At 45.5% G+C, this 25,523-nt stretch overlaps 1 protein-coding gene across 6 annotated transcripts in view; it reads right to left on the reverse strand.

Annotated features, from left to right (window-relative positions):
- Positions 1–25,523, reverse strand: part of POU2F3 (POU class 2 homeobox 3) — a 74,465-nt gene that overhangs the window by 23,662 nt on the left and 25,280 nt on the right. For 4 of the 6 annotated variants that reach the window (XM_072953762.1, XM_072953761.1, XM_072953760.1 and 1 more), the window contains exon 3: positions 22,076–22,110. The exons of the other annotated variants lie outside the window; for them this stretch is intronic. In XM_072953762.1, coding sequence (XP_072809863.1) covers positions 22,076–22,110 — 35 coding nt within the window. The remainder of the gene's footprint in view (positions 1–22,075; positions 22,111–25,523) is intronic. 6 annotated transcript variants of the gene reach the window in all.

Genomic DNA, 25,523 nt, shown 5'->3' on the forward strand with positions numbered 1-25,523 from the left:
TGCTGTCTTTGAGGACACATCCTCACAGGTGTCTTATGGTGCCCAGGGCTTAAACAGCTTTAACCATTGTACCGCTCTGCAGTCGTCTAGAGACGCCAGTGGCATCTGCTTCCGGTGGTGAGCTGGATGGATGGCAGCTCTCTTTTTTGACCTTGTTCTCCTGGTCGTCTGCCTGGTAGACGAGAGCACAGAGCTGCCCTCTCTGGTTCTTTGGCTGGGAAGGAGCAGATTACTGTTGATTTGCTCGCATAGGCGACTGTTCTGCCCCCCAGTAAGTGGAGTGGCAGGAGGGAGGGGTGGGGTGGGGTGCGGTGGGGGGAGAAAGGCTGAGCATGGTCTCTGAACCAAACTCTGCAAACTGTTTGCCAGGGGCTATTCTTGGGAATCCTCTGGTGTGTGGATGCTGGTTGCCATCACTCTGGGTTCTCCTGCACACCTCCGGACTGCCTATCCTGGGAGGACTTTGCAAGCTTTTTCAGAGCAGAGACATGTGGGGAGAAATAAGACATCCAGGAAATAAGCACAAGGCTCAGAATCAACCAGGAGACCTGACTTCTGGCTCCATCCCTGCCTCTGAAGACCTGCACGATCTAATATTTAGTTACTTCACTCACCTCTCAAGGCCTAGATTATTCCTCCACAAAAGTAAACTAGCTGGAACCTACTTAAGAAATATATAATGTATAAAAGAGAGAAGGGGAGTAGGTGTGTGAGCAAATGAGTAGGTACATTGTGTCAACAGACCCATTTTACAGATGAAAAGACAGAGGCTTGGAACTACTAAGAACCTTGTTTAAAGTTACACTGGTGGTAAATAATAGATCGGGGATTTCAGTCCAAGTGTATCTGATTCCATAGTTCTTCCACATAAACTTGACCTCTGTGTGTGAGAGACTCATTGAATCACAGACTCTTCAAGGTAGCTTAGTGCAGATCATGCCAGGTGCGTGGCAGACATTCAACGAGTGTTGGGTCCCACCTTTCCCCATTAGAACTGGAAGGAAATGTAGTATCATCTGGACCAAATGGCTCGTTTTACAGCTATGACTCCTAAAGTCCAGAGAGGAGAAATCACCTGCTCAGGGCAACACACTAGAGTTGCAGCCAAGCCAGGCCTGGAGACTAAGCCAGGGCCCAAAAAGACAGGTCTCCTATCTCCCCACCCTGCACTCGGTCTGTTCCACAGCCCTGCGGCATGGCTTTGTCTTCTATTTCTATTAGCTAATGATTTTGCCTCTTTTGCCTCCTGTAGTAACTGAGTAGTAACCCTAATCCCATCGTGCTAATAAGATTTAATCTCACTCCTGATTCAGAGCTCTCAATTACTCCACAGGGTAAAGTTTATATACAGATAAAGCACACATCTACTTGATGTGTAACCTAATACGCTGGGTTTGGGAGCTAGCATTCTGTGTTCCCTTGACTCTCACATGTACGACTTAACTCCAGGGCACTGATATTTGCTCTTTCCCTCCCTCACCATGAGAAAGAGAGGTAGACAGGGCAAAGAGAAGGCTCAGTCATGCCATATAATCCCCATACCAGGGTACATTTCACTCTGAGGTCCAAAATAGACTACTGAAAGGAAGGACCGATGCTGGCTTGTCCTGGACACACATGCACACGAGCACACACAGCACCGACTTCTCCTTGTGAAGCACCGCACAGATTAATTCCAGAAAAAGTGACATTTTAAAAGCACTTTTGAGACTAAAAAGCACCTTCAAATGTATTTTCATATATTCTTCATGATAATTCAATGAGGGAAATAATCTTGTCAAATCATTTTTACAGATGCACAAAACGGGACTAGGAGACTTTAAGTAACATGTCCCATCACACAGCCAGGCAGAGCAAGAGCCTGACTTTCTATTTGGGTCTTTAGCCTCTAGGTCCCCCTCTCTTGCCTATACCACTCAAGACAGCCCCAGTGTATTCCCACCCAGAACTTTCCACCTGAAAATGAGCTTGTTTTCCTCTGTCTGACTTACTTCACTTAGTCTGATAATCTCACTTATATGCGGAATCTAAAGAAAAAGACACAGGTGAACTTATTTACAAAACAGAAACAGACTCACAGACATAGAAAACAAACTTATGGAAAAGAGGGGGAGGGATACATTAGGCATTTGGATTAGCAGATATAAACTGCTATATATACAATAGATAAACAACAACGTCTGACTGTATAGCACAGGGAGCTATATTCAAAAGCTTGTAATAACCTATAATAACCTATATATATATCTGAATCATTTTGCTGTACACCAGAAACTAACACATTTAAATCAACTCTACTTCAATTTAAAAGCAAAACGAGCTTGTTGACCTCTGCCTCCCCTGCAGGCCATGCTGCTTTCATGTGCGGTGCACAGTTGGTGAAACATTCCCACAAGTGTAGCCTGGGACTTGTACATGTATGTGGGACCTACATAGTTATTGAAAGTAAACTTTGAATGGGATTCTTTTTGGCATTCTCTGGGTGACTGCCTGTGACCTGGAAGCCTATCTCTGAAAGCCTGAGCACTGGCCTTAAATGCATGTCAATGGTTTTCCCTGGTAACTTTCATAATTGAGAATAATCTTCTAAGTAAGGTTGAGGTCCCTGGCTCTTGCATTCCTGGGGCACCCTAAACAGAGCGAGGCGCCTCTGTGGCCCTCTGACAACAGTTCTGCTCCAACAGCAGTGGAGAAGACGGTCTTCCATGTAGCATGCTTTAAACAGAGGTTTTCCTGTCCCCTAAAGTTCCCCTTACTCGGTTTAGTTCAATAAAATTTAACATGCACCTATTGTACACCAAGAGGAACTGGGACACAAAGATAAATAGGGACCTCTTGGACTAATTAGGAGGCAGCAACTAAAGAAAGCAATCACCTACAGTGCAGTACTTATAGCAGTGAGAAGGAGCTCTGGTGGTCTCATGGAGAGGCTGGGATTGGCTTTGTCAGGGCAGAGGATCGCTAGACAGAGGGCAATGAGGTAGGAAGGCTCCACAGAAGCCAAGTCCCTCTGAGCAGCCCTGAAGGATGAAGAGGGGTTCACCAGGAGAAGGTAAAGAAGGGTGCGCCAGCAAGTGGCAGCAGTGTGTCCAAAGTCACAGATGGTGGAACAGGGCTTTCTTTTCAGGAGCCACAAACAATGCAGCGCGACAGCAGCGGGGGGGTGGGAGAGACCTGGGCCAGCAGCCGGGGCCTGCCGACAGAGCCCCTGAGGGTCATGCGAAAGAGTTGAGGCTGGACTCGGGAAAAGCGTAACTCGAGTAAAGGGCAGTGATGTGGCGAGATTTTTGTTTAGTTCGATTATGCTAACAACTATATGGAATACAGATTTGAAAAGAGGACAACTGTAAGCCGGGCAACTAGTGAAAAAGCTGTTGATTTTAATACTCTAGGTAAGAATAGATGAGGACATGCCTGAGGCCAAAACAGCAAGAAGAGAGAGGAGGAGGCAGTAGGGAGAGTTTTTAGGAAAAAAAATCAATTTCCACCACTAAAGGTTTATCCCTTACAACAAAGGACTATTTCAGGAATTCTCTGCTGAATGCCTGTAGGACTGAAAGAACTAACACAGAAAAACTTCTGAAAGACCGTAGCCACTCCAGCTGCTAATAAAAGGTGGAGTGGAAGGTAGTTAGGGCTCCAGAAGGGATCCGCTTTCTAAAGCAAATATTTCCGCAAGGTTCACAATGTTAAAGGTAAATGCTATTTTAAATCAGAAAAAAAATTAAGATTAAATACAGGCACTCAAAATTTCCTAAGTCTGTATAGAAGTTTTTAGCTTAGGAGGTATTCGTGTTAGTTATAGTTTCCTCTTTCACCCAGTGAAAGGGAAGTCTTGAAAGGTTTAGGGGCACATTATCTAAATAAACACACATAAATGCAGAGATGCATGCTGTGTGTGTGTGAATTTTTTTTTCAGCAGTAATGGGGAATCCATCTCCTTCCACCACATTTTGAGTCATTGTCGCCCAGCAGGCAACACCTGGATGTGGCGTACAGACCTCACTTACACCCTTCCATGATATTCTACAGTTTACAAAGTACTTTCAATCACATCATTTTGGCTGATTTTCAGAATATTCCCATGAGATTGAAAAGGCAGGTGATGTTATTCCTGTTTTACGGCTGAGAAGAACAAAGTTTATGAAAGGTAAGTGATTCAGCCAAGGAACTTGAACTGGTTAGCAGCAGGAGAGCTATGACTTGAACTCAAGTTATCTGATTTAAAATTCAACACATTTTTCAAATTCCCAGGATTTTCTGAGGAAGCCTTCCTAAATGTTACAAAGATATCACAAAAAGAAATTTATAAGTCAATATTTACTGATGAACATAGATGCAAAAATCCTCAATAAAATATTAGCAAACCAAATCCAACAATACACTAAAAAGATCACACGGCACAAATCAAGACTTATCCCAGGGATGCAAGGATCATTCAATATCCACAAGTTAATCAATGTGATACACCACATTAACAAACTGGAGAATAGAAAGAATCATATGATTATTTCAATAGATACAGAAAATGCTTTTGACAAAAGTCCACGTTCACTTATGATAGAAACTCTCCACACAATGGGCATAGAGGGAACATACTTTAACATAATAAAGTCTATATATGACAAGCCCATATCTAACATCATACTCAGTGACAAAAAGCTGAAGGCATCTCCTCTAAGATCAGGAACAAGACAGGATGCCCACTCTCATCACTTTTATTCAACATAGTATTGGAAGTCCTAGCAGCAGCAACGAGACAAGAAAAATAAATGACATATCCAAATTGTAAAGGAAGAAGTAAAACTGTCACTGTTTGCAGATGACAAAATACTATACATAGAAAATCCTAAACACACCACAAAAACCTGCTTGAGTTCATCAATGAATTCGGTAGAGCTGCAGGATAAAAAAATTAACATACAGAAATATGTTGCTTTTTTATACACTAACAACAAACTATCAGAAGGAGTAATTAAAACAATCCCATTTAAAATCACATCAAAAAGAATAAAATATCTAGTAAAAGACCTAAGGAGGTAAAAGACATGTACTTAGAAATTATAAGATACTGATCAAAGAAATTGAAGACAATGCAAACAGATGGTAAGATATACTATGTACATGGATTGAATGAATATTGTTAAAACGACCAAGGCAATCTACAGATGCAGTGCAATCCCTATCAAAACATCAAAAGCTTTTTTTCACAGAACTTGAAGAAATAATTTTAAAATTTGTATGAAAACACAAAAGACCCTGAATAGCCAAAATAATCTTAAGAAAGAAGCATAAGCTGGAAATAGCATGCTCCTTGACTTCAGACTATACTACAAAGCTACGTAATCAAAACAGTATGGTACTGGCACAAAAACAGAAAAATATATCAATGGAACAGAATAGAGAGTCCAGAAATAAACTCACACACTTATGGTCATTCAATCTATGACAAAGGAGACAAGACTATACAATGGGGAAAAGATAGTCTCTTTAATAAATAGCGCTGGGAAAACTGGACAGCTACATTTAAAAGAAATTAGAACATTTTCTCATCATGTATAAAAATAAACTCAAAATGGATTAAACACCTAAGTGTAAAACTGAAAACAATAAAATTCCTAGAAGAAAACAGAGGCAGAACACCCATTAACAAATCGTAGCAATGTTTTTTGGATTGTCTCCAAATGCAAAACAACAAAATACCCAAATCAAAACAAACAAAAAATAAACAAATGAGACTGAATAGAACTTAAAAGATTTTGCACAGCAAAGGACACCATCAACAAAACAAAAAGACAACCTACTGAATGGAAGAAGACATTTGCAAGTGATATGACTGATAAGGGGTTAATATCCAAAATATGTGAACAGCTCATACAACTCAATATTAAAAAAAAAATCCAAAAAACCTGATTAAAAGAAGAAGGCCTGAATAGACATTTTTCCAAAGAAGACATACTGATGGTGAACAGGCACATGAAAAGATGTTCAACATTGCTAATCATCAGAGAAATGCGAACCAAACCACCTGTGAGATATCACCTCACACCTGTCAGAATGACTATCATCAAAAAGGCCACAAATAACAAATACTGGTGAGGATGTGGACAAAAGGCAACCCTCATACACTACTGGTGGGAGTGTAAATTGGTGCAGTCATTGTGGAAAATAGTATAGAGATTCCTCAAAAGAACTAAAAATAGAACTACTATATGATCCAGGAATTTCCCTCTTGGGTATACATTGGAAGAAAATGAAAACACTAATTCAAAAAGATACATGCACCTCAATGTTCATAGCAGCAATATTTATAATAGCCAAGATATGGAAGCAACTGAGGTGTTCTTCAAACAGATGAATGGGTAAAGAAGATGTGGTGTGTGTGTGTGTGTGTAGTATATATATATATATATACTACACACACACAGACACACACATGATGGAATATTACTCAGCCATAAAAAGAATGAAATGTTGCCATTTGCAACAACATGAATGGACCTGGAGGGTATTATGCTTAGTGAAATAAGTCAGACAAAGAAAGACAAATACCGTATGTTATCACTTATATGTGGAATCTAAAAAAAAAAAAAAAATGAATGAATATAACTAAACAGAAATAGAATTGCAGATATAGAGAACAAACAAGGGTTACCAATGTAGAGGGGGAAGGAGGGAAGGCAAGATAGGAGTAGGGGATTAAGAGGTACAAACTACTGTGTATAAAATAAACATGTATATTGTACAGCACAGGAAATATAGCCAATATTTTATAGCTTTAAATGAAGTATAATTTATAAAAATTGGGAATCACTATGTTATATACCCAAAACTAATATCATATAAATCAATTACACCTCAATAAAAAAAAAAAAACTCAACACATTTTTCAAAATCCTAGGATTTCCTAAGGAAACCTCCCCCAAATAAGTGGATTTTCAGCCACTGAAATCGGTCCCTTGCAGCTCCAAAGCCTTTATTTCAGTTTTGGATAGATACTTACTGTTTTCATTTTTGAAGAGATCTTGCTAAAAAATATTTTATACATCTCTACTTTCCCTTAAAGAGTACCTGGAAGATAATTTAGTCAATGACTCAGTGGTAATTGTGAACTCTTTTTAAAAGCAATCATGCCCTTGGGGACACTGAAGTGTTTGGTCTCTGTTGGCAGTAGCACTAAATGGCCCCGAATTGCTTTTTTTTTTTTTTGTCCCCTGCAGCTCTGCTTTTTTCCAGGATTTTTGCCTCCTTTCTCACAATCAGGTTTTTATCTGCTACTGTTGGTATGCTTATTTCTAGTAGCCCCCTATTCCAGCTCAAATGTGCAACATTTATTTGCTAAGGGCTAGAAAACCCAGATAATTAAGTTTGTTAGAACTGTTCCTAAAATTAAAAGTTGAAGGCTCAGAGAAAGCGTCTGGCTTGAGGTCTCATTTTGCTTCCTTCTTATTCTCAGCTGGGTTCTAAGTAGGCAAGGCTGCTGGCTCTCTGGATAAGTGAGGCACTGCAGTGGCTCTGTGTAGCTCTGCTTGGCATGGGGTTGCCTCTTTGGTTCAATTTTTATTGAGTACATATCTATCCTGTTACCCCTATTAGCCTGGGACAGGGCTCCAGGCACAATCGTTGGTTGAACCCACACAAGTGTGAGTAAATTCTCTAAGGCTGAGGAGTGGTTACCAAACGTGTTACCAAAAGGCTGAGTGAACTTGAGCCAAGGACTTTCCGACAGCCTGTTTCCCTACTTACGAAAGGAAAGTAACCTGTGATTCTTATTCAGGTCTCAAGGATTAAGGCTCACATGTTCATAAAACCTATTCTAAGAAAGACTTTCCATTTTTTTGTTGTTACCAAAACAATACGAAGATAATGATTCTGCAGATTTATCACCTGGGACACCTATCTTGCTGGCCTGTCACTTAGTAAGTGCTTATTAAATACATGAGGAATTGATGCAAAAGTACTTTCGATAATCCTACAATACAGGAAACTGGGTCTCAGAGAAGTCAAAAGAGTTCTCAAAAGCCACACAGCTGGAAAGTGGCAAAGCTGGAATTTGACCCCAGGTCCGACCAGATCCAGAATCAACCCTCTTTCCATCGCGTCACACTGATTTAGAAAGTCCTGCCAAGCTAGGCTCATTTCCCTTTATACAGTGGTCCTAGAGACGAGGATCAGGCGAATGCTATAATTACTGTATGCACACAAGTATCCGGAGGTCAGGATGGGGTCACAAGGGCTGAGATAGGGTTGATTAAGGAATCACTGCCAACCAGGAGGGATGTCTCCAATGGCATGTCATGGGGCTCTGCTCGTGGTCCAGTCCTGCTAAGAATGTTACCAGAACCTTGGATGAAGATGTGCGTAGCCTGCACACTTAATAAATATCTGTATAAGGAGCAGGCTTAGCCAGTTCCTTGCACAAAGACATCAAGGCTTTAAAAAAAAAAAAGTCTTGAAAATGTGCAAGGAAGGGAAGAAAGTAGTATGATAAAACATAAGAACAAATGTAAAAATCCTTTACTTAAAATATGAAGATTGACTGTACAAGTTGAGGAAACAGCCTGTATTTAAAAAGATGTGAGAGGCGTTAACTGACTCTAAGAACATGTAAGCGAAGAGTGTGGTGTAATTATCTTTTTAAAAGTCTGTAGGATAAACTGTACTGTCCTAGTAAAGGAGGACGTGAAGGGAGGCTCCCCTACTTGACCGTCTAAGTTCCATGCGGACAGGCCTGCCACTGCCTTATCTGGGCTTGGAATGACTGGGATCAGGGCACAATAAAGATATAATCAGTGCTCAACTAAATTTTGTCGAATGAGTAAATGGATAAATGAATGAGCTAAGGGTCCCACTGTGCTCTGGCCTAGCCAGATGTCATCAGTATTGCATGTTGTACACTCGTAGATATTATAGGTAAAGAGGGTGATTGGCAGACCCAAACCTATACGGGCAAAGGCATTAAGACACAAACAAGTTCAAGGCATTCATCATAGCCTTGTACAGAAACATCTGAATCAACCTAATGTCCATTGACAGGGCAATGGAACAGTCAAATTACATGGAAACAGTAGAATATTAATATAGTCATTAACAATCATCATGATCAACTCTGTAGGTACTGCCATGAAATAATCCAGTAATCTTATTTTTAAATTTCAAAGAAAGTCACAAAAGAATACATACAGTATAATTTATACAGACATACTTATGTACATATATATGCATTTTTTAAACTCCACAAACATTTGTACATTTCCATTTGTACCCATATCCCTGCAAGTACAGAAGGATGAGGCATTTGTAAACCCCACACGGACAACAGAAATTCCTGCTAGGAAGAGGGCTGAGACTGAACAGGGAGCAAAAGTCTCCTTGTCTGTCTCTGTTATTAAATATTTTTATACGAAAGTACTCATGGACTATGTGCGTAATTGCTTTAAGGAAGGCAATCAGAGACCTGCTCTGTGGAATCGCTGAGGGAACTCTGGATGTTTACACGGAAGGGCAAAGATTTAGGGCTGAGAGCTCTTCTCAGATAGTGAAGGGCTGTCAGGTGAAGGGGATACCCTCAGGCCCTGGACCCGAGGCAGACAGAGTGACGACCACAGGAATGACCATCACAGGGAGGTCGATCGGGGTCTAACAGGAGAAAGAACGACCTAACATTGCAACCTGCTCAGATCTGGAGGGGGTTGCATTCTGGACAGTGAGGAAAGCTTTGGCAGAGATGTGGGGCCAGGGGCCATCTGTCAGGGGTTTCAGAACGTGTGCCCCAGCAGGTGCGTTAGGCTGGAATCACTAGTTCCTAGGCTTCTGCGGTTCCTGACAAGTGAATCTCTCTCTTTTTTTGCAGAGTTCTTAAAATAAAAGACAGTGCTCCTTTATGTTACCAAATAAGATATTAAAGTAACCAGTATCATTTAGTCAGACCATCATTTCATTATATGCCATTCATATTTTAACACCAAAAAATGCAAAATCTAAGACTGCTAAAATTGAATACATTTAGCTTCATAAAAATTTGCTATGTTTTCTTCTTTTAAAATGTCACTGCAGACAGTGAAAACTTAGTGGTAAGATGTTATATTATGAATAAATCAGTGTATCGACACGTAGGATAGGAGGAAGGAAGAAGGGACCCTGGTGTTAGACAGCAGGCATCTACGGATCCCTTCTGGGAACGGGGAACAGGTGACCAAAGGGACGCTTTCTTTAGCTCTAAGAGTCTGTGTGTCTCTGACTCACTCTAGAGTTGGAAGCTCAACCCAAATTTGTCTCCACGGTTGATCTCGGGTGTCTTTGAATATCCCCAATCACACTTTCCATTGAAATGGCCAGGAGAAGGCAGTCTCTGGCGAGCCTCAGTCCTCCCTAAGGGGCTTTGTAAGGGGCCTCTTCTGGCTTGAGATACCTAGCTTGGTGTTGAACTCTCACCCTCAAAGGGTTTAGAAAACTGGGTTGGTCAGAGTCCTGTGTGCAGACGCTGGATCCCTAGAGGGTAGGCCCTAGCACCCAGCACCCACTGAGCAAACAACTGAGATGCCTCGGCCAACAGGTCCCCGGGGCCCAGCCAGCAAGTGGCAGAGTTGGAAAATATTTACCAGAGACGACTGGATGGAACCCACTGCACACTGACACCCAACAAGCTCACCTTCCGGGGAAAAGGGGTGAGTTTTTGTGGCCCACTGGCTGGGAGAAAGGCGAGAGGGAGCAGAGGAGCACGAAGAGCAGAAGTTCCTGAAGGCAGAGATGGGGGTTCACGGCACCCAGGATGGAGGGGTGGGCAGACAGGTTCACTCCAACTGTCCATCAATCCATTTACTTAGGAAACACTTAGCAAATGTCTGCTCTGCGCCAGGCACTGCTCTACTGTAATCAATACAATATAGATCCTTTCCTTACATATTTCTCAGTCTGGTGGAGGAGGGGCAGACCCACACAGATACAGGAGGCAGAGGAAATGGTCCTAGAGGGCTACCTGGAATACAGGACATTTGAGCTGAGTTTGGAAAGATGAATGAGAGCCTGGCAGGTGATGGGGAGGGAGGGTGCAGGTCGGGGCCAGTGTCAGGGCTCAGTCAATATGGAGCGGAGATGCCTCCCTCTTCCTCGGCTCCTCCCTACCTTCAGGACACTTCCATCATTTCAAAGAGGATTTCCATTGCTTCTTATGGGCACCTGGGCAGTACTTGGAAGTGCTTAGGACCTGGGAAGGAAGGGGCCTGGATGGAGGCCTCCTGTGAGGTTGGACTCCCCTAATCTTGTTCCTTCAGGGCCCTCCCCACGCAGGAAGGGGCAGCCCACCCTGAGAATGCCGGGACCCTGCTGAGTGGCCAGATCCTGGGCAAAGTCCCGAAACCCAGCTCCTGCCGCTCCCCACCCCGCTTTATGCCAGAAAACTGTCCATAGCTCCCAGGCCTCGGGCAAGGCCAGGCTTGGGGGAGTGCCCTGCTAGCCAGGAAGCTGTCCTCTGTGCCACCAGGCCAAGAGTAAGGGAAAGCACCAAATCCTCAGAAAGGAAGTTGGTTCTGGTTCTCTCTGAGAGGAAGGGACTCCTTGTCTCTGCGCAGCTGCACTATTTCCCTCTCCCAGTGGTGTTAACCCTTTCTGGCCTGGGGGCTCTTACCCTAGCGGCCATTCCTCTTGGTGAGGAAGGGAAAGAGCAAATATTAACCTCTGGGAGTCAAGTTATCCACGTGAGAGTCAAAGGAACACAGAATACTGGTTCCCAAAGCAGGGGTCGCAGCCCGCGGCTAGGGGCACGGAAGCACTCCGCCACTGGCCCCTGCAGGAATCAACATTACCCCCAGGGACCGAGTGTCCAGGTGTCTCTGGGCCTCGGTTTACCAGCTGCCTGAATGGACTTCAAAACCCATTTCCAAGCCCTCAGATGAATCCATCCACAGGGATGGGGGTAAAGTTTAAGAATTTCCCTGCTAGGATCACCCACTTTCTTTGAGAAGATGTCATCAAGGGGAAAAGTCAAATTAATATATAACTCACTTTCAGCAAACCCTGTGATATTTGACTCCAACTGACCTAAAAGGGCATTCGTTGTTCTCTGAAAACATTCAGTGTAATATTTCTTTAAATAGCAGTCTCTCAGTGAAGAAAAGTTGAGATTTCGTTTATAAAGCTTTAACTTGTGTACGCGGTGTCGGGAACCACCCTTTTAGGTATGGTGAGGCATGCCCGTGTTTACCTGGCACCAGCTGAGTCTGGCATACATTTCTTATTATTCCTCTGGTAATGGGCTGGGTCAGGTTCAAGGGCACAGGGAAGAGCATTCAGAGGAAGGCCAGCAGTTGGAGGGAGTCTGAGCAGAACTGCCACCTGGAAAAAGGTGACGCTCAAGCCTCCAGGGCCTCCCAAGGGCAGAGCTAAGAGGAAGGGCAACCTGGAGCCAGGCTGATGTGAAACAGGACAGCTGGAACCAACACTGCGGCAACAGCAACTGTAGCCCAGTTTATTGAGTGTTTACTGTGTCCCAGACAGTCTACACTCAAGTTCTCACTGACTCCTAATTATTTACTCCTCCTAATATTACTATTAGGTTGGTGTTACTATTTCCGTCCATTTTACAGAGGCAGCAACTGAGGCTTGGGGAGGGTGAGAAACCAGGTTTCACAGCTCCTGTTGGCAGAGCTGAGATTCAAATCCAAGGTCTGCGTGACACCAGAGCCGGACCTCTGAGCACTACACCGTCCTCCAAGCCTAAAACCAGACACCCTGCAGGGGTCCTCGCCAGCAATGTCTGCGGAGAAAATGTTAAAAGATGCCAATGCAGGGGAGGGGCTGCCAAGAAAGAAAAACAAAACAGGATGTGAGCCAGGTAGTTGGGACCAAGGGGATTCTAGCGGCCTCGCAGGGAAGACAGAGGGGAGTCTTGACACTGCATCTGAACACAGAGGCCCAGGGGTGATGCAGACAGCTGCTTAGTGGAACAAGCTGGATTTGGAGACAACAGACGAGGGAGTGCTGGACACAGTGCCCGTCATCAAGTAGGCACTGAATAAAGGTAAACTGAATAAACCCCAGCTCTGCCACTCAGTTGAAATCACTTTCTCATGCTGAGCCTCTGTTCCCTGGTCAAATGAGAATGACAACACTCGCTCTACACAGCTGTTGTGAGAGCTGAAACCTATTGGCTTAACAGGGTCGCCTGTACGTTGTGGAGCAGAAGGGGATGTGAAGTGGGATGTGGCCCGGGAGGGAACCGAGCAGGGACTTAGAAGCAGCTCCTGGGCTCTGAGAGCAGCCTCCAAATCCTGGACTAGGGGAGGGAAGTTTGAGGTGGAAAAGCTGATTTTCCTCTGCAGCTGTGATTCTGAGAGAAGGAGACTCTCCTGGTTCCTGGAGCTGCCTGGACAGCCCTCTGACTGGGGGCAAAGAGAAAGCCAGGTCCCACCCCTGCCCTGCAGGTACACACATATGCAAACACCCCTCTCCTCCCTGCATTCTTCTCACGCACAGGCCCAGGGAGGCGCTTCTCCTCCTGAGGCGAGGGGAACCCTCTGGGTGGGAGCCCTGCTTCACCCCACCCTTTCCCTGGCAGCCTTCCCCGAGCCTGCAGATAGCATCTCTACCGTGCAAGCTGGCAGGCCCCAGCCGTGAGAGGTCTGCGGGAGTCACTGTGAGTGAGAGGGCTCGGGACCTGTGGAAAAGTACCGTGCAGATGTCAGTGAGGGGCTCTGGGCCATTTGCGGTCACACTGATTTGCAGGATCTCTCTGTCTCTCTCAAAAGCAGCCTGCAACAGTGTAGAGTCAGACAGGCCTGTTGTATAGCCGAGCTCCACCTTGGCTAGATTACTTAGCCTCTCTGAGCTACATTCTCCCCAGCTGTAAAATGGGAATAACAATGCTTACCTCACCGGGCTGCCATAAAGATTAAGTAATATCAAATAAGACATGATTCTATGTAAAGTGCCTGGCACACCCCATCATCCTTGGTTTGAATCCTGGTTCCAAGCAAGTCCCTTGAACTTTCGGAGACTTAGTTTCCTCATCTGTAAAATGGCGATTCCAAAAGCTACTCCTCCAGGTTGCTGTAAGGTTTAAATGAGATACTGCATGTGAAGGGTGTGGCCCAGTGCCTTTAAACTCAGGGCTGAATAAATGTTATTAACTTCTGTCACTGGGGCCAAATCCAGTTTCGTTTTCAAGACCCCTGCTCCAAAGAGACTCCTGCATGAGACGGGGGAGAGCTGGCTCTGATTTTAGTCTCACCAGAGTCTATATCCACCAAAGGCAACTCACTGAAATCTCCAAAGAAAACCCGCTTTTGGATCCCTGCAGAATCAGGGAGCGGTCCTGAAGCTTTCCTCTTCCTCTTGTGTCCTCACTGCTCTCTACCCACACCTGAGCGGAGAGGAACGTTCGGTCTCCACTCCCTTTCCAGAGACACCCCCGGGCTTCCGTCTGTATTGGAGCCCGTATGTGCTAGGCCCACACCCCATGCCCCGAGGGGCTTTGTGGTGGTGTGGAGGGCAGTTGGATAAACCAGGGTGTTCTAGGGACAGGAAGAAGCCCCGAGAAGCCCCAGCTGCTCCCGTTCCTAGCTGCTTCTCACAGTCCTGCTCTCAACAAGGTTCAGTCCATCCATTACTGGGGCTGCTGTCCAGACCATACACAGGAGACAACTGACATCTGAGCCTCGGGCCAAAGAGCTGAGCATGGCTGGCAAAGGAGGACAACTTCCCACCTCTTTAAAAGCAAAGATGCTCACCAGTTGCTTCCCACCCGAGCTTGGGGTGGGTGGGGAGGCATAGACTGAGAGATCATAGATCTCAGAACAAAACCACCTTTCTAGTAGCATCCACAGCCCACGTAAACTGTGCAAGCCCAGTGTAGCAACCATCCAGGAAGAGAAGGGGAGGAGAAAATGATGGGTCCTCGTATACCAGACAGTCATGGCAGCTAATACTTACCGGTCGATTACTGTATGTCAGAGCCTGTTCTAAGTTACAGATCTTCACTGTAATTAAACCTTACAACACGCCTGGAAAGTAGGCACTAGGACTGTTCTCATCTTCGGATGAGGAATGTGAGATGCAGAGAGGTTGATCCAATACGGGCAATGGGCTCAACCACTCCTTGGAACCATCTCGTCCAAGATGAGCAGCGCCAAGGAGTGGGACAACCACGGGGGCTGGCAGGCCTGGCTTTAAATTCCCCACTTCTGCACGGAGCGATTGTGGGAAAATTCCTTAAGCCCGCAGTGCCTCAGTTTCCTCATCTATAGAATTGGAATGATCCCAGCTCCCCCGCAGGGCTGCTCTAAGTATTAAATGGAACAGTAAATAATAAGCATGTTGCACACAGGGCCCGCACACAAGCAGGATCTGATAAATATTACTATTGCTATATTATCTTGACTACAATGGGGAGATCACTTTGGAGAAAGGAATCGTTTTTATCTCACCAGTCATCTCCTACCTGAAAATTCTGCTCCACGTCTACCTAGTCACTCAATAAACCCAGATTACTCCCTCCTGAGGCAGTGCGTATCCCTTGTTCTGACATTTTTAGGGATTTTTCAGACCTGTCTCTCTGTTGGGTAGCAAGTAGGTTCTCTGAAGGCAGGTCTGTGTGTGTCATTTGGGGGTGCTTTTTCCCAGTGCCAGGGGACCTCCATTTCCCACAGCCTTGTCTTTCTGAGTGGAAGGACCCTCTCACCCTCTGCCTCCTGGTAGAAGTGACCTATGTCCCCAGAAGGTCTAGGTCAATTGTCCTCAGGAGGGGGGACAGCAAACCTGGAAGTCGCTCTCTGAAATCTGTGGGGTGTTTCTTCCGTGTCAACAATTAGGAGGCTCTATTTGCATTTACCAGGCAGAGGGCAGGAGACAGTACCAAACAAGAGACCCTTGTTCGTGTCCCGCACAACTCTCAGGCGCCCACCGGACATTTGTGTCAGTAAATAGCCTGCCTACAGTCACGTGCGCCTAGGACCCAATGCAGTCCTTATGCAGGCAGCATCTTTCACACACTTTTAATAATATGCACTGACTTTTTCCAAGGATGCCATTTTCTGTGTAAACTGAGGAAAGATTATATTTTATTTTGCTTGGATGTTTACCAAGAGTTGTTTAACGTTTTGGAAAATCATGGTTTTGAGCTGCCAGTATAGCATACTATACCTGTGTCTGTCACGTTCATATAGGGCAAGCATCCTATGATCTCATGAAACTCCCCAGGGGAGTGCGCCCAAGGATGTACTTGTGAAATACATATTATTAAATTTGAAATCATTTTTCATTTTCCTGTTATTCAAATTAGAGTATCTTACCAATTTTCAAATACGGTTTCTATAAATTTCATTCTAGAATATTAAGGGGGCTTTACAGGATCCTTGTTACAAGGGACATCAGATCTGATAAGGCTGAGAAGTGGGTGTGTGTGATCTGGCCCCTTCTGGGACCTGCCTGTTGGCTAGGAGGGTACTTTAAGGTCTGTTCTCCACCAGCTCTACCTGTGCTGGGGTGGATGTATTTAATTCTGGAGCAAGGTCTTTGAAAGTCCATTGTGGCTACACATCAAAACCATGTCCCCACTGCAGCTCTAGGTGTCAGGCTCCTGAATCTATTTTTTTAATTGCTTTGGTACCTTGAAGGGGGAAAAAAGTGGGGTGTTACATACCAACACTCCAAAACTCAATCCCACTTTTTAGGTCTGAGCAAAATGTGGTTTGCTGGCTCGTCAACCTCTTCTCTTAGTCTGCTGGTCCACCCCCAGTAATCCTGCCACCACCTGGAAGTGTAGGACCAGAAGCTGGATCTTGAAGCTGAGGACTGAGAGTTTCGCCAGTCTTAATTCTTACCCTCTACGGTCTTTCACGGGGCCTTTCTCCCTTAGGCTTCCTGCACCACTAACCCTGGCTCTATCCATCTGTCCGGCTTCCTTAGACTCCCTGAACCAGCCCCATGGACATTATTACAGCGCAGGAGCGCTCCCTCTCCTCCGCAGCCTCTGCTGCATTTTCCCAGCAGCTGGGAGTTACTGTGGGCAGGGACCATGTTCTGGCTCCTCACTACCCGGCCAAGCACAGGTTGTGGAACTAAATGGTCAAATGCATCAACTAGTTCCCGCCCTCTGGCGCTCAGCTCCTGCAGTGATGGCTCTCAGGCTGCTCCCTGGGTGCCTGGGGAAGGGGCTCACTCTGCCATCACTGCAGACCCTCACTTGCTGGCTTGAGAGTCTGGTCCTGCCTCCCCTGTGACTCCGTCATGGGTCTCCCTGAAGAAGCCTCCATCATTCAGAATCCTTAGAGACCTTTCCTTAGACTGAATTTCGTTGATTTTAGAGAAGATGCCCTATTGACCTGATTAAACGCTACAATTGATGTGTGCCGGCAGCAACCAGAGAAACAACGTAGTTCGTAGGCAAGAAAACGAGGAAGGAAAATTCCATCTGATTCAAAATTAAATGCTCTGTGGGGGCAAATGGGGCCACTGCTCTGGAGTGGATAGTATGGGTGTCCTGAGAGAGGTACAGGAGAGCCATGTGTCGCGGGAGCAGGTGAGCTGAGAACACTGCTAGGTCTGGGGCAGAGACAGAATCCCAGGCCACTGGCTCTCAGCTTTGCGGGCAGGAAGCTCAGGGACAAAGATACTTGTCAACCTGCCCCAGACTATGAACTGGCCTCAGAGAACTTTTCTGAAGGCTTCTAGCAACACGGAATTCAACAGCATAGATGGAGACATTGCTCTGATGTGTCTGGTGTACACAGCCCTGGGTGACAAAGGGCCCAGAAGTCACCAGGACAGAGCAGGGTGAAGTTCCCCAGCTGTGCATCTGTCATTGTGGGCTCTCCAAGCCCCTTTAAGCCAATTCTACTTTCTAATGTTCTTCTGAAGTTAGCTGTTGGTCCAAAGAGCAGGAAACGGAAACAGAGAAACTCTGTGACCAGGAGGCTCTCCCTGGGGTTCCTGACCTCACTGACAGGGCACTCAGCCCTCCCTGCCTCTCAGAAGAGCCCTTCTCCTCTTCTAGGCTAACCTCTCCACCCCTGTACTCTCTCTTCTGTCTCCTATACAGCATCTCCTACCTCTCCCCAGGCCCGCATCCCACCAGTATCCCTCATCCCCCAAAACCTTCTTCTTACACTTTCTCCATATTAGGCCAACATCTTCATCCCTTTATCATCAAGTTCTCAAGTCCTTGTCTACATCATTCCTTTTTTTTTAATTAAAAAATTTTTTGTTGAAGAGAAATATTTGCAAAATGATGTGACTAACGAAGGTTTAACTTCCAGAATATATAAACAGCTCATACAACTTAATAACAAAAAAACAAACAACCCAATCCCAAAATGGGCAGAAGACCTAAACAAGCAATTCTCCAGTGAAGACACACAAATGGCCAAGAGGCACATGAAAAAATGCTCACTATTGCTAAATTATCAGAGAAATGCAAATCAAAACTACAGTGAGTTATCACCTCACACCAGTCAGAATGGCCATCATTAAAAAGTCCATCAATTCTTAACCTCTCCTCACCCCTCAACTGCATTTGCTCTCACCATGGACACTAGAAATGCTACCATGAGGCCATCACTGCTCATGGCACTGCCAAACCGTGGCCGCTTTCAGCGTGGGCTCCGCAGTATCTCTGCCTGCTCTGATGCTGTCTGCTATCCTCACCTTCATGAAAATCTCTCCTCTGTGTGTGTGGTTCTCCTCCTGTCCCTTTAACTGCTCATTCTTAGTCTCACCTGTGGGTACCCGCTCCCCAGGCTGTCTCTCCCATGTTCCTTCTCCTCCAGGTCCACCCTGGGTTCTCATCCCCAGTCTGCACAGCCTCCCTGTGTGATCTCCCGACCTCCCATCACTTCAGTTAGCACTATTTGACAGTGACTTCTCAGTTTGAGTCCTGACCTGTCTGCTACACTCTAGATTCGAATTTCTCATCGTATATTGAGCATCTATAGCCCATTATCTGTCCTTCCTCCTCCTCCCATCGTCTGGACAAACTGGCTCCACCTCATGTCCTCTTGATCTCTGGCTGCAGTCCCACTAATGCTCAGCATCCAAGCTAGAAATTTAAGAATCATGCCTGACACTTCCCCTTCCTTCTTGTCCATGTCCAACCTGTTGCCAAAATCCTTCTGATCTTATACCAGAAATATCCCTTGAATCTGAGTCTCTCCATGCCTACTGACATAGGAATAATAATGGCAACATAGGAGTCATAACAGCAAATGCCTCTACAGTATGCAGGTTCTCGACATTGTCTTAAAGGTACATGTGTGCACGCGTGCACACACACACACACACACACACACACACACACACACACACACACACTCACAACAGCCCTGTGAGAGATGGACCATTATTCTCTCCACCTTACAAGTGAGGAGATTAAGGAACATAGACGTTGAAAAACTTGCCCAAGGGCCACCAGGTAGTGTTGAGACCAGGATTCAAACCCAGGCTGTCTGGCTGTACGTTTGTGTGCTTAATCCTTCTTCTTGGCATTACCCACTTCCTTCTACCTCAATGGCATTCCATCAGGCCTCTCTTGCATCGGTCCTTCATTCATCCTTCCTCCCTTCCTCACCCAAACCCCCTTCTAATGCTCTTCCATTAAATGAAATTGGTTATGCTTGAAAACACCTAGTGGCTCCCTACTGCCCACAGGATAAAATCCAGGCTTCTTCGCTGGTCATTCCAAGTTCTACGTAATCTGACCTGGCCTCATCTCCACCATCACATCCAGTGCTGATCTTCCCAGAGTTCCCTTTTACAACAGTGGGCTTCACTCCACTGTCTCCTATGCCTGGAATATTCTTGCTGCCTGTTTCTGCCAGTCGAACCCCCTACTCTTCCATTGTCACCCACTTTGGACAACATCTCTTTGGTGGCACTGTCAGGCAGCATCCCAGAGCTTGGTACTCGTATGTCTCTTACGGAATTCCCTGCAGAATGCATTGCAATTTATCTTCTTACAAATGACATGTTCTATCCAGCCCTTAGGAATGACTAAATACTCAAAGAGTGAATGGGTGGCCCCAGATCCAGGCTGCTGAGTCCTTCTGTCTCTGCCCCTTAAATTTCAAAGAGTCCTTTCACTGGATCACACAAGATCATAAAGGCTGGAAAGATTCCATATGACACACTCTTCCTCACTCTCTACAGCTCGGGGTGAAGAAATGGACACTCATCCCCATTTCACTTCAAAGAAAAACATGAAAGGAAAGTGGAAGTCAAACCAAACAGAACACAGCATGAGAAAATTGAAGGGACCGTACCATACACATTGCAGGGAACTTAGAGATGATCTCATGCAAACGTCTTCATGTTACCATAAGCAAACTGAGGCCCAGAAAGGAGAAGAGGATTGTATAGAGTCACAGCAGCACTGGTACACAGGCCTTCTGACTCCCTGTCCAGGGATCTGGGCGTAACTTGTTGCCTCTTAGCTCTGTCTTCTCTTCCCTGGGGACTGAGGGTGGCCCAGCTTCTGGGCTCATGGGTCGCCTCACAGTTATCTCCCAAACAGGCTCAGGCTGCTTTCCTGGGACCAGGAAATGAACAGGCTCAGCATGAAACTTCCTCATGAACCAACTTCCCTTGTTCCTGCAACCTCAGGATGGCAGATCACCCAGAGCCTGACTGCAGTTCCCAACTGCACCCACTGGCTTGGGGCCTTCCAACCCGAGCATCCCCAAGGGCAGCGGCTCATCCTTGGCTCTCCCGTGACTGCCACCCGCTTCTCTGTATCAGACACCGAGGCTGCTCTGATACAACACTCTTTCCTCCCCTCCCCACGCCCTCCACCTCCTATTCCCTCCTAGTTAGTCATGGTGAGGTCACATTCAGCAGCTGGCTCCCAGGCCTCTCCCTAGGGACAGGGGGAGGGAGCTGAGAGATTGCAGAGGAGGGTGCGGCAAGGCATCATGGGAAATGGGAGCTCTGCAGCCAAAGAGATGTGGGTTCAAGTCCTGGCTCTGCCGGGTGACTGATCGTGTGACCTTCGGCAAATTACTTAATATCTCAAACCTGTTGCCAAATAAGGTGGCGCTGCCTGGGAGGCAATTTCCTGACCTGTATAAGGGGGATAGTCATGCTTGGTGTATAGCGAGAAGAAGTAAATGAGATAAACTGCCCAAGCACTGTGCACAGAGCCTGGGGGTCTGCAAACGTGGGTTGGTCTCCCTCGCTATGAAGTGTGAGGGCGTCACTGTCAATGCAGGGGCCTGAGAAGTCCTGGGTGCCCACCTGCAGGCCGGCAGAAACGGGACCCAAACCCAGGCCTTCTGACTCTGTTTCCAATTCTCACCTCTCTGCTGCACTCTAGGGCCCATTGTTGCTTCTTGCTTGTTTCCAGGTAAGACTTCCTTCTCCCCAAAATCCTCCCACTGGCTGCTTCTGACGTCACATCCTTTCCTAGCCTTCAGCCCCCGTCTTCCCATCAGCTGAACTTTCCTCTCCCTCCATCACCCTTCTCTTTACCCATCAACATCCATCCAACCTGCAGTCCACCCAGCATCACCTTCCCCTGCCTTAAGCCCTCTCGGCTAACTTGAACCTCCCAACTTGCTTTCGTTTAAAGGCACCAAGCTTGTGTCTACATTGTCCTACTGAGCTGGTTTTTGCCCTCCTTCCTGAGCTCTTTCTGTTCTGTTTCTCCTGTTTTGTCTTCTCTCTTTTTCTTTTAAATCAGGAGTTCTCTGAGAAACCCAACCCTCCATCCTCTGTACCGCCATCAATTCCTTTACGCACAGCCAGTCCGCGCAAACAGACTTGCCCAAGAGGCTGCTCAGCTTTGATGGGAAAAGAGCTGTTGCCTTAGACTCCGGACCACACCTGGCATACAGCTAGTCCTGCACAGGTGCTGCGTCGCCAGCTCTCTTCTGAGGGCATAGTGAAGAGGTGGCCCCAACATCAGATTATGGGTTGGAGGAGGGGTTGGATGAAAAGGCCCTTGAAAGGCCCCTTCCAATCCTGAAAGCTATGAGTCTATGAACAAGCACCCTTAAATTTGCCTTAATCTTTTTTGTGTCCCCCACACTTGACATAATGTAAGTGACCCCCAAAATCTACAGAATAAAGGCTTTCTTCTGAACGTCCTTACCTGCCTGTTGAAATCTAGGCCGTTTCGATCATTTCCTAGAAGAGATGAAAAAAAGAAAACATTAGCAGCTGGCAGGATTGGAAGAGACTGAAGTTCGAGGAAAATAGGATGCTGGGACGGGCTCATCTCTATTTTGAAAAAGAACACTTGCTTCCTGCCCTGTGGCCAGACTCTTCCTGCTTATCCTGCTGCCTGGAAAAGTCCTTGGAAAATCTCCTTCAGGGAGGTAGGTAACCAGGGAAAGGGGAGACTGACTTGTCCAAGGTCACACGGTGTCTACTGGGATTAGAACTTGCTGCCCCAGAGTGCTTCTGCTGAGCTGCCTCAGACAGAGGCTGTGACACACGCGTTTATGGAAAAGCAAGGAATGACCAGCCATGGATCCTAAAGTAACTATCGAAGGCAAGAAGCCCTTCTGCTATCCCAGCCCTCCAGAGGTGATGACACTTAAACCATGTCAGGTAGAGTAGACAGGTGTCACTCCTGTTTCTATCCCCCTCTCAACTTTCATTCTGTGTTTTGCTCATCTTTTTCCTTTCAGAATAAATGTTGGGTTGAAAAAGTAAGTGTGTGCTTAATAGAGAAAACTGTTTGGTACAGAAAAAGCATAAAGTGGCAAAAAAAAAAAGTCAATCTGTGGAGAGGTAGCTGTAATTAATATTTTTGTATATTTTATGGTCTTTTTTATTCTTGTTTTTCCTCATTCCACCCTATATAGATTTTTATTCTCATTTTTTCAATGAACATCATAAATCTTTCTCCTACACAATTAAGGAGCATCATAAATCTTTCTCCTATGCTTGCAGAGATCATTTTTAATGGCTACATAATATTCCATTTATGGATATACCATAATTTGTTTAAACATATACCTATTATGAGGGAAATTGCTTCCATTCTTTGCTATAATTAAGTTTCCTATTCATACAGCTCTTTAGGGGAGGAGCTGCCAAACAATCTTCCTTTCTGCTCCATGAATTATTGGCTCTAGAATGGCAAGAAAATGATATTGAATACCATACACCCAGAGCCTAGCATGGAGCTTAGCACATAATAGGAGTTCAAATTATATTGGTTGAATGAATGAATACGTGAACATGTGAATGAATTCAGACCCTTCAATCAGAAAATTCTTCTGCTTTCCATTGGTTCTTCAGTAGCTTTGGAATGAAGTCCAACTTTCTCAGTACAACATATAATTCCCTGTGTGACTTGGTTTCTGCCTACCTTCGCTGCTTTGTCTTCTGCTTCTCAGGATCTCACCTCCCTCCCTCCCAGGTACCCTGTGCTCCAGCCTCACGGAATGCTCGCTCATGTCCAAACATGCCACATTCTTGTGTTTCCAGGCCTCCATGCACTGTTCCTTTTTACAAAGTTGATCCCCCTCCCCTCTGGTCCTGAAACCCTCTCTATCAGCCACATGGCATATGTCATGTCACTCCTTATTTGTCTGCACAATTCTTTCTCCCTCTAGTCTATGATCTCCTTGAAAGCCAGAATGATGAAATCCATTTTTGCGTCCTCAGTGGCCACCACAGTTCCTAACATGGGTCGGAGGCTCAAGAAACGCCCGATGGATGAATGAATGGGATCCAAGAGAGTCCTCTGGAGCTTTCACTTAAGCCCCCCTCCCTCTGCTCTGTTCTAAACGATGATGGGTAAGTGTGGCCCACGCCTGCACGATTGGTTGTGAGGCATCCCTAAGAGCAGCTAGGCCAGCAAGGTGGCAAGAGAGACTGAGGGATATGGGCGTCTGAGAAAGAGGAAACTGGAGAGACAGGAAGTCATCTCTGAAGAGCAGCCTGATTTTGAGATGAACTAAGACTAAATATGTAATCGGTGAGGGGAGCTAAAGATGGGAAGGGCCCACAGATTGAAAATAGTTATGTTAGAGGGTAGACTTAAAGATAAAATAAATATTAGCATTTTGGGTCTTCATCTGTCTGGGTTGAGCATGAAGAAGAAACTGCTGCCTCAGGGGCATTTTCAGCACAGCCAGGATTCAGACACTTGTGATACAGACCCCAACACGAGCTGGAGACCCCAACACCACCAGGCTGGGGCGTTGTGTGTGATTTTTACCCAATATCAATGTAAGACTACTGAAGGAGTATTTCTGAATAGTATTGGCTAATGGATTAAGAATTCTGTACAGTGCTAAGGCTTGGTGTGGCTGGAGACCAGGAACAGATTGTCATGAAATGCTGTTTCTTCTTCCTTTTCCTCCTCCAATTCATGCAATGAATGTATTTCCAATACTTAGGTATTATTAAAACAAGTGACGCCTCTTCAGGAGGTATTGTGATCTGTTAGATCAGTTGTCTATACTGCAGTTTGATGTAATACTGCCTGAGAAGGAACCCCCCCCCCGCCATCGGTCCCTTAACGCCTCTTTCTCTGTGACACGGTGAGGCCGCTCCTGTTGAAAGGTTGTAGTTTATAACCCCAGTCAGAGGTGAATAACTGATCTTTTTGCTGTTTCAATGAAATTAATTTATGAGAAAAAAATAAAATATAATAGAAATACAAGATACATATAAAACTGCTTTTATATTTAAAAAAAGTCTGTTCATGACATTGTAAAAGTGACCTAATAAGGAATAATTTTAAAATTTAACAAAAGAGCAAATTCATTCATTCCACAAGGATTTGCTAAATACACTCTCTGTACCAGGCTCTATTCGAGGCACTGAAAACACAACATTGGAAAAGACAGACAGAAGTCCCTGACCACATGGAGCTTTTTTTTCTGGTTGAGGAGGCATAAAGGAATAAGAAACAAATATGTAATTTTATATATATTTTTTAAACTTAAATTTTATTTTGTGGGGGGAGGTAATAAGGTTTAATTAGGTTTATTTACTTACTTATTTTAGAGGAGGTACTGGGGATTGAACCCAGGACTTCATGCATGCTAAGCATGCACTGTACCACTTGAGCTATACCCTCCCCCAACAAATATGTAATTTTATTTAGAAGCAATTACTGTGGGGAATAATGCTACATGATCAAGGTAAGAGTGTGTCAGAGGCTGTTCATAAGCAGGGTCTGGGGAAGCCCATTCCAGACAGCGGGATCTGGACCTGAGTGAGGCGAGAGCAGGCTTGCCTGCAGAGGAACAGCAATGAGGCTGTCACGGGGTGGGGGGGAGAAGTGGATGGGTGTATCTGGGACAGATGATGTGGATCTGGCAGGCAGGTTGTGGTGAAGATGTCAGCTTTCATGCCAAGGACATTGGGAAGTGATCAGAGGGTTCTGAGCAGAGGAGTGACACAGTCTGACCTACGTGCTTACACCTGCAGTGATGAGCTGTAGAGGGGAGAGGTGGGAAGGGAGCACAACCAGGGGGCTATCAGACTGGGTCAGGGGAGGCAGGGCAGTGCCCAGGCTAGAAGGGCAGCCCTGGAGGGGGTGAGAAGGACCTGGATTTAGAATACATTTTGAATAG

This window comes from Vicugna pacos, chromosome 33 (genome assembly GCF_048564905.1).
Source record: "Vicugna pacos chromosome 33, VicPac4, whole genome shotgun sequence".
NCBI classification, from domain to species: domain Eukaryota; kingdom Metazoa; phylum Chordata; class Mammalia; order Artiodactyla; family Camelidae; genus Vicugna; species Vicugna pacos.